This window comes from Natrix helvetica (genome assembly GCF_964273705.1).
Source record: "Natrix helvetica genome assembly, chromosome: Z".
In the NCBI taxonomy this organism is placed as follows: domain Eukaryota; kingdom Metazoa; phylum Chordata; class Lepidosauria; order Squamata; family Natricidae; genus Natrix; species Natrix helvetica.
In genome coordinates this window covers 101097875-101112470 of record NC_138554.1, presented here as the reverse complement: position 1 = coordinate 101112470, position 14596 = coordinate 101097875, and the positions used below count along the sequence as shown (strand labels likewise).

General features: G+C 34.5%; 1 protein-coding gene across 1 annotated transcript; it reads left to right on the top strand.

The window, feature by feature from the left end:
- Positions 1–2964: 2964 nt before the first annotated feature.
- Positions 2965–14596, top strand: KLHL7 (kelch like family member 7). Its single transcript, XM_081971304.1, has 11 exons — positions 2965–3301; positions 4050–4152; positions 4965–5058; positions 5401–5525; positions 5965–6140; positions 6725–6899; positions 8723–8865; positions 9505–9745; positions 10794–10995; positions 11317–11414; positions 12533–14596. Exons 1-11 carry the CDS (start codon positions 3182–3184, stop codon positions 12814–12816), a joined length of 1761 nt encoding a protein of 586 aa, XP_081827430.1. The 5' UTR covers positions 2965–3181; the 3' UTR covers positions 12817–14596.

Here is a 14596-nt window from a genome sequence, read left to right as displayed (position 1 = left end):
AGGACCACATGGCTTGAGTCATGAACAGAAAAGGTGATCACATGTTTCAATGTTGGTGGAGAAGGAGAAGGAAGGCTGAGATGTTGAGTCCCTGGTTTTATGCTCTCTCTGGCCTTTGATCTTGAGTTTGTATTCTGATTGGTTGTCAGACTCCCATGGGGCCATGCAGGGGCAACTCTCTAGGCTGCGTTTTGAATCCAGGTTTGGTTGAGTTCTCAGATGCCATGTGGTGAGTTGGGTAAAGGGCCAATATTATTATGCCTTAATCCCATCCCCCTGGAGCTGAAGGGGAGAACTATTTATTATGTAAAGGGACTGGCTTGACCTTCTTAATGGCCCATTGACAAAGTGGGTGGGGGCAGGAAGCTGCAGGGAGCTATTCTCTCTTTAAAACATGTTTCTTCCTTTTTACATCCACGGAAATGTAATATTCTGCCTTTTCAATATTTCCCTAGGATATTTCATTTTTCTGGGAGAGGCCTGGGAGATAACTTCCTACAGTAATAAATGTACCCTAAGACATTTTGTATTATCTGATTTACTTCTGTAATTTTTAATCTTGCTATATTAAAGTACAACATAGCATAAAGTTTTAAAGTCTTGGTTATTTCTTCACACCTCCAAATAAATCTTTCTTATAAAAAGTTATGTGTGTGTAATTCTTTTCTAAATTAGAAAAGAAATTCTCAAATATTTGGTGTTAGACTCCCTTGCATTTTAAAAAATAATTTGAAGATCTCAAAAGAGCTTTGGTAAAGTAATATTTACTGCATTATATATTAAAAGTGGGCAATTTTAAGATATTTATTTGACTTTGCATATGTCCTGAAAGGGTGCAAAGATCGCTAGGGATCCCCAAACCACACTTTGGGAACCAATGAGATACAGAAAACATTCCAGGAAAAAAAAAATGAGCAACATGTGGCATGTATAACCAGTTAACTAAAAGCATGAAGTTATATGATCAGAATGATACTTATCACGTATCTCATCAAAATAGAATATTAGCTATAGCATACACAGAACCAGTAAGAAGCAGAACGCTATGTTCATTTTAACAGGTTTCTATTTGTTAAAACTCTAGATTCAATTAGTTGGAGGGATCATTAATTGAACTAACAATCAAATCCTATGCATTCTTACACAATTAAAATATTGGAACAGCTTATTATCTTGTATAATATTGAAGCTCTATCTTAATTTTCATTGATTTCAATTAAACCAAGATCACAATTACTTTGTCCTATTGATTTAAATGGAAACAAAATTCAATACATTATTTATGAAATCCATTAAAACAATGCCTACATGTCTAAATATTAATAAAATCTAAATCAAAGTTCAGCATAGTTTACTGTGGGAATAATTTCTATAATCAAAGATTAGTACAATAGTGAAAGAAATTCAGGTCTGCATCTTTTAAAACAATAAACCGTTTTTTATTCCCCAATGAGTAATCATTTTGGGGATAATTTTAAGTCTATATTTGTCTCTATTTCTGAAATACAGGACAAAATTAAGAATACTTTAATTTTAAAAAAATCATTATACACTAACTTATCTTGTTCACAACAGCATGAAAAACAATTTCTGAGGTTCCTTGGGCAATGTTACTATAAGCATTATTCTGTTTTCAATGCTATTTTTGCTGTTCTGTATACAGGGTTTCTTCCAAGAGACGTGTTGCAATTGGTTTTTTGTGGAAAATAACTCATGCATCACCTCTTGATACATTACTGAAATAACTTGATTATTTCTATATCTGCTTTGTAAAACATTATTTCACTTTAGGAAACGATATAAATCTTTCATTGTCACTATTATATGCTGATATTTTGATTATACAACTTTAAACCAAGGGTTAAACTTTGTTGCAGCTGTTGGTTTTAAGAGCTTGTTTGAGCAGTTTTTAAGCGCATATCTAGTTGCCTTTAAATTACTGGTGTTACCTTGAGGCCCTTTCTCTTTATTGATGTGTTGGAACTGTTATAACGTTGAAAATCATAGAAAATCTGGTGAAAATTGTCATATGGTTAGTTTTACAAAAAAAAACAACAAAAAAAAATCCAATGTTACATGTCCCAGAAGACTAGGAAACAGTCTATATGAGAATTGCTTTCTAAACCAACAAGGCAGATTTGGAAACAAGGATAATACTGAAATAGAGGTGTAGTGATGGTATCTTGTATTCTGTTTATTGTTGACTTTTTCTCAAGTATACAAATCAGTTTCTGAGTTTTACCTGCCAGATCTCTCAGTGCAAAACACTGGAATATTAAAGCATATTGTTAATTGACAATGGTATTAAGAGTAGGAAATGCTGCAACTGATAATTAAAGCAAATTCTGGAAAACCGTACATAAATATTATTAATTGTATTAATACTTTACCTAATATGTGCTTAAAATATTTGCTTTTCTTCCTAAGATACTATTTTATTTTTCCTTTTTTTCAGTTTTTCTTTGATGTCTCCAAAGAATCTGGAGACAATAGCTATCTGAAACTCTTAACAGAAAAGCAGATAGAGGTCAGTATGTAATACTGAGCTGGCTAAAATCTGTATGTATGTATGTATGTATGTATGTATGTATGTATGTATGTATGTATGTATGTATGCATGCATGCATGCATGCATACGGCTACTGAAAGCAAATCGGATTGCGCGCGTCTTTACTAAAAAGGAAATATTTAATCTCGATTCACTAAGCTCAGCCTTGCTGAGTTTCCTTACACACATTCGCTACCCATCATCCACCTCCTTTTATTTTCCTGCAAAAAAAATCTCAAAAAATTAGTGGGACGTGATGACGACATGCACTGGCTCATTCTTTGTTTACATCCCTCCTCTTTCCGACCCCTCCAAATCCTCGTTTGCGGCGAGATTGGCTGTAAGGGATAGCAGAGACATTCGCGACCTGCCTCCTGATTGGGCCGAGCTCTCATAAAAAAGAAGGTAGAAAGCAGCTGGGGGTGCGGCTTTACGTGGTTGCGCTGTTCGCTGATTCTCAGTGCGGTAGTGCCTCAGTCCGGCTGTTTGCCTCTTAGGTCGAGGAAGCTATCATTGCTTCGCGCCGGTTCCTGCATTTTCGTCTTGTGTGAACCCGCGTCGGTGTGAAGAAGTCCTCCTTACCTCGAAAGCAATAAGAACAGGCAGAAGGTGGGAACGAAGAGGGAGCAGAGCATGGCGGCATCCGTGCCAGATAAAAACATCAAGAAGAAAACGGAGAAGAAGCTAGCTGCTCGAGAGGAAGCCAAATTGTTGGCCAGTTTCATGGCGGTCATGAATAACATGAGAAAGCAAGTAAGTGGAGAAGGGAGGGAGGGCGGGGGTGAGGTGGATGAACTCTGGGCCTCCCGTAAAGAACCCTTGGCGGAGCCTGTCGCTTTGCTGGGTCCAGCAAAAACTCGGCGCTGGGGTGGGGACTATGGGTCGGATCCCCTGCTCGAAACCGAGGGACCAAAGCTATGGCAGTTCAAGTCTCTAGCGCACTGCCTTCCTAGTGTAGAATGTCCCTAAGAAAAGGGCCCCGTTTTGAAGGGGTTGACTTGGCATTCTTTTGTTATTTTTCCAAGTCTCGGCTAGTGTTCTTCCGTATGGCAAGCGAGGGCGGGGTGCCTGGTGCTGCCGGCATAAAGCTGCCGGTTCATTGGTGGGATTTGAACTAGGAGCGTCTTGGTTTATCCCTCAATAGCTTACATTAGTGTGATTATATGATTCTTTTACATTCTGATATTCTAGAAGAATTGTTAGGGTGTTGTTCTATAACCCAGTCTGTTCCATTTGGCACATGTTACTATTAATTATGTTAACTTGCTAGCTACGTTACACTGGAAGAAGAAATACAATGTGCTCTGATACTATCCTGCAGATAGTAAATACAGTTCCATCTGAGCAACTTTCATATTGTGGAGTTCAACTTCCAGAATTTGCCAGGCAGCAAGATAAGGTTTAGTGAAGAAAATGAACATTTCTACCAGTTTCTTTGTATATAAAAAATCTATTTCTGTATCATAACTTTGTGCTTTTTTTTTTTTTGGTTCTATTTTAGAAAACGCTATGTGATGTTATATTGATAGTCCAGGAAAGAAGAATCCCGGCTCATCGGGTTGTACTTGCCTCAGCCAGTCACTTTTTTCACTTAATGTTTACCAGTAAGGTTTTTTTTCCAGTTCAGCTTTTAATAGTCTCTTTAAATTATCAATTTATTATCCCTAGATTTGCAAAGAAAAGGAAAGAACATTTTAATTAGCAGTATTGAACAAGTCTTGTTACTGTAATTCCCACTGATTAATTAAACTATGACATTATTGCCTTCATACATTACTTTATTTTTCTATAGATAAAAACTACCCATAGAAAATTATCAACAGATAGTTGGAAAAGTAATGTCTCCTCCATGACAGCATGTTTTGTGAGAAGAATATGAAAATAGTCCTTCAGGATGTAGCCTAACATTCCATCCTACATGTGGCTGGGTCACCAACTATTTCTAAATAGGCCACAAATAGGTGATCAAGTGCAAATAAGCATTGTGCCATTGCCACTGATTCAGTTGTGCTTCTGGAAGACTGACAGAACATTCACTTTGAAACAGAATGCTGTTTGGGGGTGAGTAGTTGTCCTACTGGTAAGGACTGCTTTACTCTGTTTCCTCAGCTTTTCTGCTGTTGTTAAGCTATTATAGTACACAATGTTCTCATAAATGTACTAAGCTGAGAAAGGGAGAGTAAACTTTGATGCATCCCTTCTTACTTGTGACCAGCATCCCTTCCTGCCCCAATACAAGCTTAATCAGGACAGGGATTATGAGTCTGGTTTGATACAGTACTGCTATTTAGTCCACTGACCCATAATTCTTGGTAGCTGTAATTGTAATAGATGTGGGTTACTGCTAAATCGTGTTTGTGAGTAATAGTTCTGTAAGTTTTTTTTAAAAAAAACTCTTGATAATATCTAATTACAGCAAATATGATTGAATCCAAGTCATTTGAAGTTGAATTAAAGGATGCTGAGCCAGATATAATTGAACAGCTAGTGGAGTTTGCTTATACTGCAAGGTAAGTATATCACAATATTCACTATTGCTAGTCACCTAAAAATACAGATCTAGAAAACTTCGTTTATGTGATTACATTGGGCATTTAAGTACCAAATATTAGTATATACATATATATAATACAGAATGTTATTTTAAATATTGCCAGAAATATTCACATTAATTTTATAGGCAAATCTTATAGTTGTATTTCTCTGCATATTTTTAATTGTTAAGGTTAAGAAAATCTTCTCAAGGATGCTTTTTAAAATGCTTTTTATAGAATTTAATATATATGTGTCAGGGTTTATATGTATATTTGTTAAAATGTTTACTTGGGTAAACACTGATATTTTTTTTTCAGAATTTTTGTGAACAGCAACAATGTCCAATCATTATTGGATGCAGCAAATCAATATCAAATTGAACCTGTGAAAAAAATGTGCGTAGAATTTTTAAAAGAGCAAGTGGATGCTACAAATTGTCTTGGTAAGGCATCTCCCTTCCATTAAAGATATTACAAGATTTCCAAAGTTTGGAATGAAGAACTTTGTTCACTGTATTATATTTTGAAAGCAATTTTTTATAACGAATATATAATTTTGTTAAGATTTAAAAATAATGTGCATATTTTAAAACATTGAGGCTTTTAACTGCTTTTTGTTTTTGAGAATCCATTTAGTGTGGTTAAAGATTAGAAATTAGGAGACTGAGTTCTAATAGAAAACCAGCTGGGTGATTTTGGGACAGTTGTTTCCTCTCAGCCTAGGAATCCGGCATTAGCAAATCGCTTACACAATCTTGTCAAGAAAACTGCAGGGACTTGTCCAGGCAGTTGCCAAGAAGCATAAAGAACTCAAAGGCACAATAAGATGTGTATTTTATATAATATCTCATAAATCTAGCACTTTTTTCCATTTTGCATTAGGTATAAGTGTATTAGCTGAGTGCCTTGACTGCCCAGAACTGAAGGCCACTGCAGATGATTATATTTATCAGCACTTCACAGAGGTGTACAAGACCGATGAGTTTCAGCAATTAGATGTTAAACGTGTGACACATCTCCTCAATCAAGATACTCTGACTGTAAGAGCTGAAGATCAGGTATTTTTTTTTAAAAAAAACACCTTTTTAAAAACCCCATGTCTTCCTCAATCTCAGGTCTTCTACCAGAAGCCTGCACAGTATCTTAGCGATTCCTAGCACTGCATTCTTCTGGACAAAGAGGTCTGATATCATTCCTGGGATCTGTTGGAGCCACACTTCCAGCTTAGGAATCACAGCTGCAAGTACTTCTACCACCACTGGGACCACTTTGGCCTCTACTTTCAGCATCTAGTTCGTTCTTCAGGTCTAATTGATGCACAGTTGTAAAGTTCCATAAGGACATGACATTCTTAATGTTAGCAGTTAATGTAGAACAGCTATTATTAATATCAACATTTGTTTTCCAAGTTTCTTTACCAATTTTGAATGAAAAAAAGAACTCAGTTAAGATTGACAAGTGGTGATAGAAGAAAAAATGTCTCAGGTAATAGTATCATCTTCTGCTAAACATCCAAAGTTAAATTTGGAGTTTGAAGTGGTGCTTTAGAGTTTATTTTAAATAATATTTTCTTTGCCATTTCTAAAATAGACTGCTATGTACCGGTATGTGTCTAATTAAATATCTTTTTCCTAATTTCCAGGTTTATGATGCTGCTGTCCGCTGGTTAAAGTATGATGAGCCAAACCGTCAGCCCTACATGGTTGATATCCTTGCTAAAGTTAGGTTTCCTTTAATTTCAAAGAATTTCCTTAGTAAAACTGTACAGGCAGAGCCACTTATACAGGACAACCCAGAATGTCTCAAAATGGTTATAAGTAAGTTTATCATTAAGATGTTTTCTCAACATTCTAATACTGATTTCCTCTATGGGCTGCTTATTTCACCACATAACCTATGAAAATTCCTGGAAAAGAGCTAATTTTATCCTTCAGGGTGGGTAGGTAAGAAACCAAGTGTCTTTTACATTCTAGCTCCCCCCTCCCAAGAACAATGTTCTCAAACTTTAGTCCTTCTTTTAGGGAAATCTGTCATTTCACAGGCCATACTCTCTTTGGATTCCAAAAACCTCTTTTAAGAAGCCCCACATCTGCTTTGGTCAAGGATGATTTGCAATACACTGACAAATTGTAATCATAAAACAAGTACAGTCATTGCTGTGAATGCTTTTGACAGTTCCTTTGAGATTCTACTTAATGGAGCTTGCTGTTTTGTTCAGCTACACAAAGCATATTACACATTTTAGAATGCTAATTGTGCATTCTTGAAACAATTTAGCTAGTTATAGTTATAGTACAGGTTAGAAAAATTCAATGAATTATATGTTGATCTGCCTTTAAATATTTCAGGACCCAGCTGATTTAGGTCAAAGAGGCTAGATTGTTGATTCACTATGGTAAATCTATATCAGCAGTGTTAAAATTCTTCACTGTCTTTCAGTTTATTTTTAGGCACAATTTGAGATTATCTTCTTGAACTACATGGGGTTAGACAATCCAAAATGCTACCTTAATCCTTAAGAGTTTCTTTTTTTGTCATGAGTGTTTTGCTTGTGAAATTCTCTCCATAGAATGTCCAAACACAAGGGTTAGATCCATGTGTTTAGCAATATTCCCTCATGCAGTCAATTCCCCTTTCTCCTTTCCTTTGAAGACAACATGGTCTGGTACTTTGGTGCTCTCTATATAATAGTAATTGGATAATAATGAAACTTCAGCTTTAGCAGAATGACTGGAAATAAAGAAAACTGTTATGGCCTTGCTTTCTGAGAGCTCTGCATAAAATAAAACTTCTGTTTAATTATTTGTATCAACATGCAAGGGTGAGGAAATAAGTGCTCCACAGACATAAGAAACTGATGCACTCTTACAGCGCGGGCTGTGATGGGGAGTACGAGGTACTCCCACGTAACACCTCTCCTGCGCGAGCTGCACTGGCTACCTGTGGTTTTTCAGGTGCGTTTCAAGGTCCTGATTACCATCTTTAAAGCGCTCCATGGCACGGGACCTAGTTACTTGCGGGATCGCATCCTCCCACATACATCCCTGCGGCCAATTCGCTCACACAGGGAGGGACTTCTCCTGGTGCCGTCCACTAGGCAATGCCAACGGGCGACACCAAGGAGTAGGGCCTTCTCTGTGATGGGCCCAACCCTCTGGAATGACCTCCCCCCCGACATTAGAACCACTTCTGACCTCCGCTCCTTCCGGCAAAAATTGAAGACTCACCTGTTCCGATTAGCAGGCCTGGCATAATTACAACTGTCCCTCCTGGCAAATGTATTATTATCTGGTTATTTTAGGGTTTTTTTAATCTGTTGTGTCTGTTTTAGGGATTTTAAAAAATTATATTTATTCAGCTTTGTACAGTTCTTTTAATTGCATTTTAACCTCCTCCAAACTGTACATATTTAATTATTTAATTTTTTATTGTATTTTTGTGATATTCTCTATGGACTGTACACCGCCCCGAGTCCCTTCTGGGAGAGGGGGCGGTCTAGAAGCACAAATAAATTGAAAAATTGAAATTGAATGAAGGTGTACATAATACTTATTATGCCGCTTTATGTTGGAAATAAAGATGTAACTTTGAATTGCACAAAATCAGATTCCCCCCTTCCTTTTAAAAAAAAATTATTTAGGTGGAATGAGATACCATCTCCTTTCTCCAGAAGACAGAGAAGAATTGGTGGATGGAACTCGTCCAAGAAGGAAAAAGCACGAGTACCGTATCGCCTTGTTTGGAGGATCACAGCCGCAATCATGTCGATACTTTAGCCCAAAGGTAATTCTGATCTTCCATTGTTTGTATGGATTAGATGTACTATATAAAGGTATGTCTTTACTTAATGCATCATCAAATTTTTTGGCTTTATGTTACGGTTATTTTATTTTTATGTCAAGTAGAGCCTAGTTTATGCACCAAGGGAGAGAAAAGCTGAGGGATGTACTTAAATTGCAAGTATTTTCTATTAATATAATCTCTTTTGTTTACATGTTTGATATTGCACAAAACAAAAAAAGTTTGTTTTTCCTAAAGTAGATCAAGCAGATTGGACTCCTAAAGAATGATGTACTGGGAGATTACAGTTTCTAAAGTACAGTTCTATTTTGAGATTGCTACAACAATTCAACACTTTTTAAATATATAATGTTATTGTTAGGGACATGGGTCTGACAAATGTTCACATGATTTACTTAACATCCAGGATGTTAAAATTTCAAATTCCAGGCTCCATTGTGGTTTCTCACCTTAATATATCATTTTTGAGGATAACATGAACAGAAATATTCATGTTACCCCTCAAACTTTTAACAAAAAATGGAATAAAAATAAAATATCAATGATCCCAAAACTGAAGACTTTTTTTTTGAAGCACATGGTTGAAAATATTCTATATGACTTTGATTTATTTTTATACAGGATTACAGCTGGACAGATATCCGATGTCCCTTTGAAAAGCGGAGGGATGCAGCTTGTGTTTTCTGGGATAATGTAGTTTATATTTTGGGTGGTTCCCAGCTTTTCCCTATAAAACGAATGGATTGCTATAATGTTGTTAAAGACAGCTGGTATTCCAAACTGGGTCCTCCAACTCCTCGTGACAGCCTTGCAGCATGTGCAGCAGAGGGTAAAATTTACACATCTGGTGGTTCAGAAGTAGGTAAGACACATTTACAGACATGGAACATTAAAAGAAAAGCTACATTTGGTACTGTATTGTTGCAAAATATTTCTTTCAAAAGAAGTAGATTACAGTACACAGTACTATGCCAATTTTGAATCCACATGATAGCACAGTAATGCTACATGTAATAATTAAACTAATGTTTTAAACTTGGATTAGTTTCTATATATACAGTACATACATAGATATTTATATGGGAATAATTTTCACTTAACATACTGGCCCATAGCTCATTGGATTTAATAACACTATGTTATTAGTTTTATTAATGTGCTGATAAACATGTGAAATGCAACTCTTTTTTTGCAAAGCCTTTTGATTATTTTCCTGATTATATTTTTAGATTTTTTTTCTTGTACATGTGCATACTTGTATAGATCTTTTTTATCTAACCAAATACAAAAACAAAAATATTTTCCTTTGGATTTAAATTCTTTTCTCATTATTCATTTCTCATTACTCAAGCCTGTATCGGTCACAAGACACATGCCCTGTATAACCATAATATTAGCCATGACCCAGCAGCATTATGTTGGAGGCTGTCAAATAATCTGTTTTACTTTTTTCCTGGGCTTCTGCTTTAGGAGCGGCATGTAATTAGAGCTATTTTTCCACTGGCCTTTCCATTGGAGAACCATTTTCTATGCCCCTTGAGTCACTGAAAGGAGAGCATGCATATCTCAAGTTTCCTCCCTGCTAGCATGGCAAAAAGATTCTTAGATTTTGTTCACATTAAAGGGGATGCACAAACCACTATTTTCTCATTTGTTTTCTCTGTGCTTCTACTGAGGATTGCAATGAAAGCTTTTTTTCTTCCATTAATCAGATGTTGTCCTCAATATAAGTAATCTGATTTGGTGTTGAGAAATTGAGGAGATGTCAAGTTAGGATTTCCTGGAAATGGTGTGCCAAAATCTGGGCCACTATTGAGAGTTTATTGTCTAGGTTATTTGCCTACTAATAATATTATCTTAATAAGCAGAGGGTCTCATTGTCTAAATGACTTTTTCATTGTTGTTTAAAGGAAATTCTGCTTTATATTTATTTGAATGCTATGATACAAGAACAGAAAGTTGGCACACAAAGCCCAGTATGCTGACTCAGCGATGTAGTCATGGGATGGTAGAGGCAAACGGCCTGATTTATGTATGCGGAGGAAGTTTAGGGAACAATGTTTCTGGAAGAGTCTTGAGCTCCTGCGAAGTTTATGATCCAGCAAAGGAAACGTAAGTACTGCCTTTATTCCCTGTCAAAAACTTCTATCAGGAATGGGTTTCTTCACATTGTGAAATGGTAGAAAAGTTTGATTTCTAAGTTGCATACTCACCCTTCAAAACATTTAAACTACTTTATTCTTATTTGGGGAGGAAAATGCAAAAGAGCCATCCAGGAACCTCACTCCATTTTAAGTGGAGCTGCAACTCATCTGCCGGGCTTTGTTAAAATAAGAGACCTAATAGCTAATTATAACATTTCTCGTTAAGTCTTGATCATATTTAATGTAAAGGAAAATATGGTATGAAATTGTGCATTTTAAATATTTGCAGGTGGACTGAGCTATGTCCAATGCTTGAAGCCCGAAAGAATCATGGCTTGGTGGTTGTAAAAGATAAAATATTTGCTGTAGGGGGGCAAAATAGCTTAGGTATGTATCAATAATTTATTCTACATAACTGCCCTGAGGCTATATGGACTGTTGCAGTATTTAAATAAATAAAACCTTAAGTTCTGAAAGATAAAGACATCAACCTTCTTGATGCTTGTAGTATGGGCTTTAAAGGGCTGTTACAGTATTTCAAACAGGTTGGTATAAATGATAAAATATTGTTCAGCACCAGAGGGCATAAATGCAACAGAAAGTAGTTCCCTAAAACTATCCCATTCTCCATAAACGGGAACTATCAAATGCCCTTTATCCAGGAGGGTTTTTTTTCATATTAATGATAAGTTAAATGTCAGATAAATAAAACACAGATGCTGGTAACACAATAGTGATTAAATATTTCCTTATAAATATTCTCATAATATTCCTAACAAATTAACAAAAATATAGTTTTAATTTTAATATTCCTAACCTTTCATATCAATATAATACATGTTCATTAATTTGCAGGTCTTGTTACTCATTTTCTAAATGTAACTTTATATTCCCAATATATCCTGTTTATATATAAATAGTCTTTTATGTTTCAGTTCCATATCTACTTATCTGGAAATAAGAATGATAATATTTTTGTAACTTGGTTAACAAGCTAAGTTAGTACAATTTAGATTGATAGCAACAATTTTGTGGCTTTATGATTCCATTTTATTACATTCCCACTACTTATGGAAATTTTATATTCATGATGAAGGATAGCTCAGGCATAAATCAATATTCCAATATTTTCTTAATTTTAAATAGAATTTTTAAATGAGGTTCCTTTACAATATTAAACATTTAAGATTTTTAGATTATACACTCCCATGTATTAGAAGTAAGTTATATTAAACCCTGAAGATATATTCAGGATTTTAAATATTATTTCACAATAATTATTACATCAATTTTATATAGTTTGAAAGTTACTTTTCATCTCTAAGACCTATATATTTTTACCTATTTCTGTAGTAGACTAAATGTTTCTTTAAATCACTCAATTAACTTATAATTTATTATATTGGTAAAATATTTTTAATTTCTTGGGAAAATAGTTTTAATCCTAAAATGATAATGACAAAGTTATATTGGCTGAATAATTATTTTCTTTCTTCCTTATAAAGGTGGCTTAGACAGTGTGGAATACTATGACATTAAACTGAATGAATGGAAGATGGTTTCCCCAATGTCATGGAAAGGTGTAACTGTAAAATGTGCTGCAGTGGGTTCCACAATTTATGTTCTTGCAGGATTTCAGGGCGTGGGTCGCTTGGGGCACATCCTTGAATATAACACTGAAATTGATAAATGGACAGCAAACTCTAAAGTTCGTGCTTTTCCAGTGACCAGCTGTTTAATTTGTGTAGTTGACACTTGTGGAGCAAATGAAGAGACATTAGAAACTTAAAAACTTTAGGATTATCAAAAAGTACTGAAAGAAATTGTTATTCGTTTTGTTCTATCTTTTACTTGTGTTTTGCCAGTCCATAATATGGGAAAAAATTGGAAAGTGATTTTCATTATTATTTTCATTTGAGTTTTCTCATTTGAGTATTGTACTTTAGTGTCCCCATTATGCATTGGAACTATTTCAGTTTCTCCAAATGAGGAGTGAAGAGAAATGAAAATTTCTGAAGATGCCCATATAATATTTTAAAAAAAACAACTGTTTAATATGCATTGCAAATCATTTCAAAAATAACCTCTTCATTAATCTTCATTTTTCATTAAAAGCACTGACATTCTTCAAGTAGAAAACTCCCGAAACAAAGTATTAAGCTATATGTTGTTCAAATTAGTGGTCAGGATGCCATCTCATCACAGAATTCAAGTTCTGTAATTTTGTTTCCAAATATTGAAATAGTTAATTCCAAAACTTTTAATCTTCTCTTTGTACTTAACTTATTGCAATAACGAAGTATTGTTTTTATACATGAGCATTCTATCTCTTTAAATGCTTGTATCACATAACCAAAGTGGTATGTGGAGGAAGAGGCAAATAATTTCCTGAACAGACATTCTTAATTCTATCTGTACAAAGCTTTATTCTCTCGAGTGCAGATCCATTATATTCTTTCAAACATGCATCTAGGAGCTGGTGATTTTGGTAAGTGCATCTACTTTCTGAAATATTACAAGTATAAACAAGATAATATGGTAAATTTATTTTATTTGCAAGTGGATGTAGGTAGAGATACTACAGTGGAAAATTTCATAAATGTTTTTTGCAAATTCTGTTTTAAAGTTTTGTCCTGAACTGCAATCAATTGTATTTTTGTCTTTTGTGTATAAATTGAAATCTATGCTACTTAAAATCTGTATAGTTTTGATCTGATTTCCTTTCTTCAAGCTTTCAAAAATTCATAATAATTTCTTACATCTCAATAAGATTGCAATAAGGTTTCAAAACTATATATGTACTTTAAAAGTACTCATTTATAAACTTGCATATGAGAAAGTTGAATAATAGCACTTACGTATAAAACTTTTTGGGGTATAATCATACTGCCTATTTTTTCTTAACATTTTTGCAGTTAATAGGGAGAGAAAAAGAGAGAGACTGATTTCTTCTAAAAAGAGAGAGACTGATTTCTTCTGGAAATGTTCTATATTGAACATGGTATATCTTTATGTAACTTTTTAGTATTGGCTTTTTGTCATGAAAATCTGAACTTAGTACTATAAACAGCTCTGTATGCTTGCAAAGAGGGATACGCATGTAATTTTCTAACAACTCTTTTAGCTGAATTTAAAAACAAATTTTTAAAAAAACTGAGGTGCATTTTTTCCAATTAATAGATTGTTCAAAAATGTAAAAAATATTTTAAGCAATGAGAATGCAATAAGGAACTTAATCCAGCTCATTAACAAATAAAGTTCCTTTATGAAACAGTTTCATAAAATTAATATAAATGAATGCAAGTTTTCCATAGGTTTACATTTCTCCATGTTATTTGTTTAGGCAGAATGTGATATATCTGTTTCATTGTGAATGCTCATTCATTGTAATGTTCATTGTTTATGAACATTATGTGCGAAAAGTTTTCTTGTTTTTATGTACTGGCCATCTATTAAAAAAAAATGTATATTGAATAATTCTGTTATGTATCAGAATTTTGAAAGTGAAGCAAATACCTCAATGAGGCTTTTGTGGTCAGTCAATTTTATTAAATATTTGTTCCTAAAAA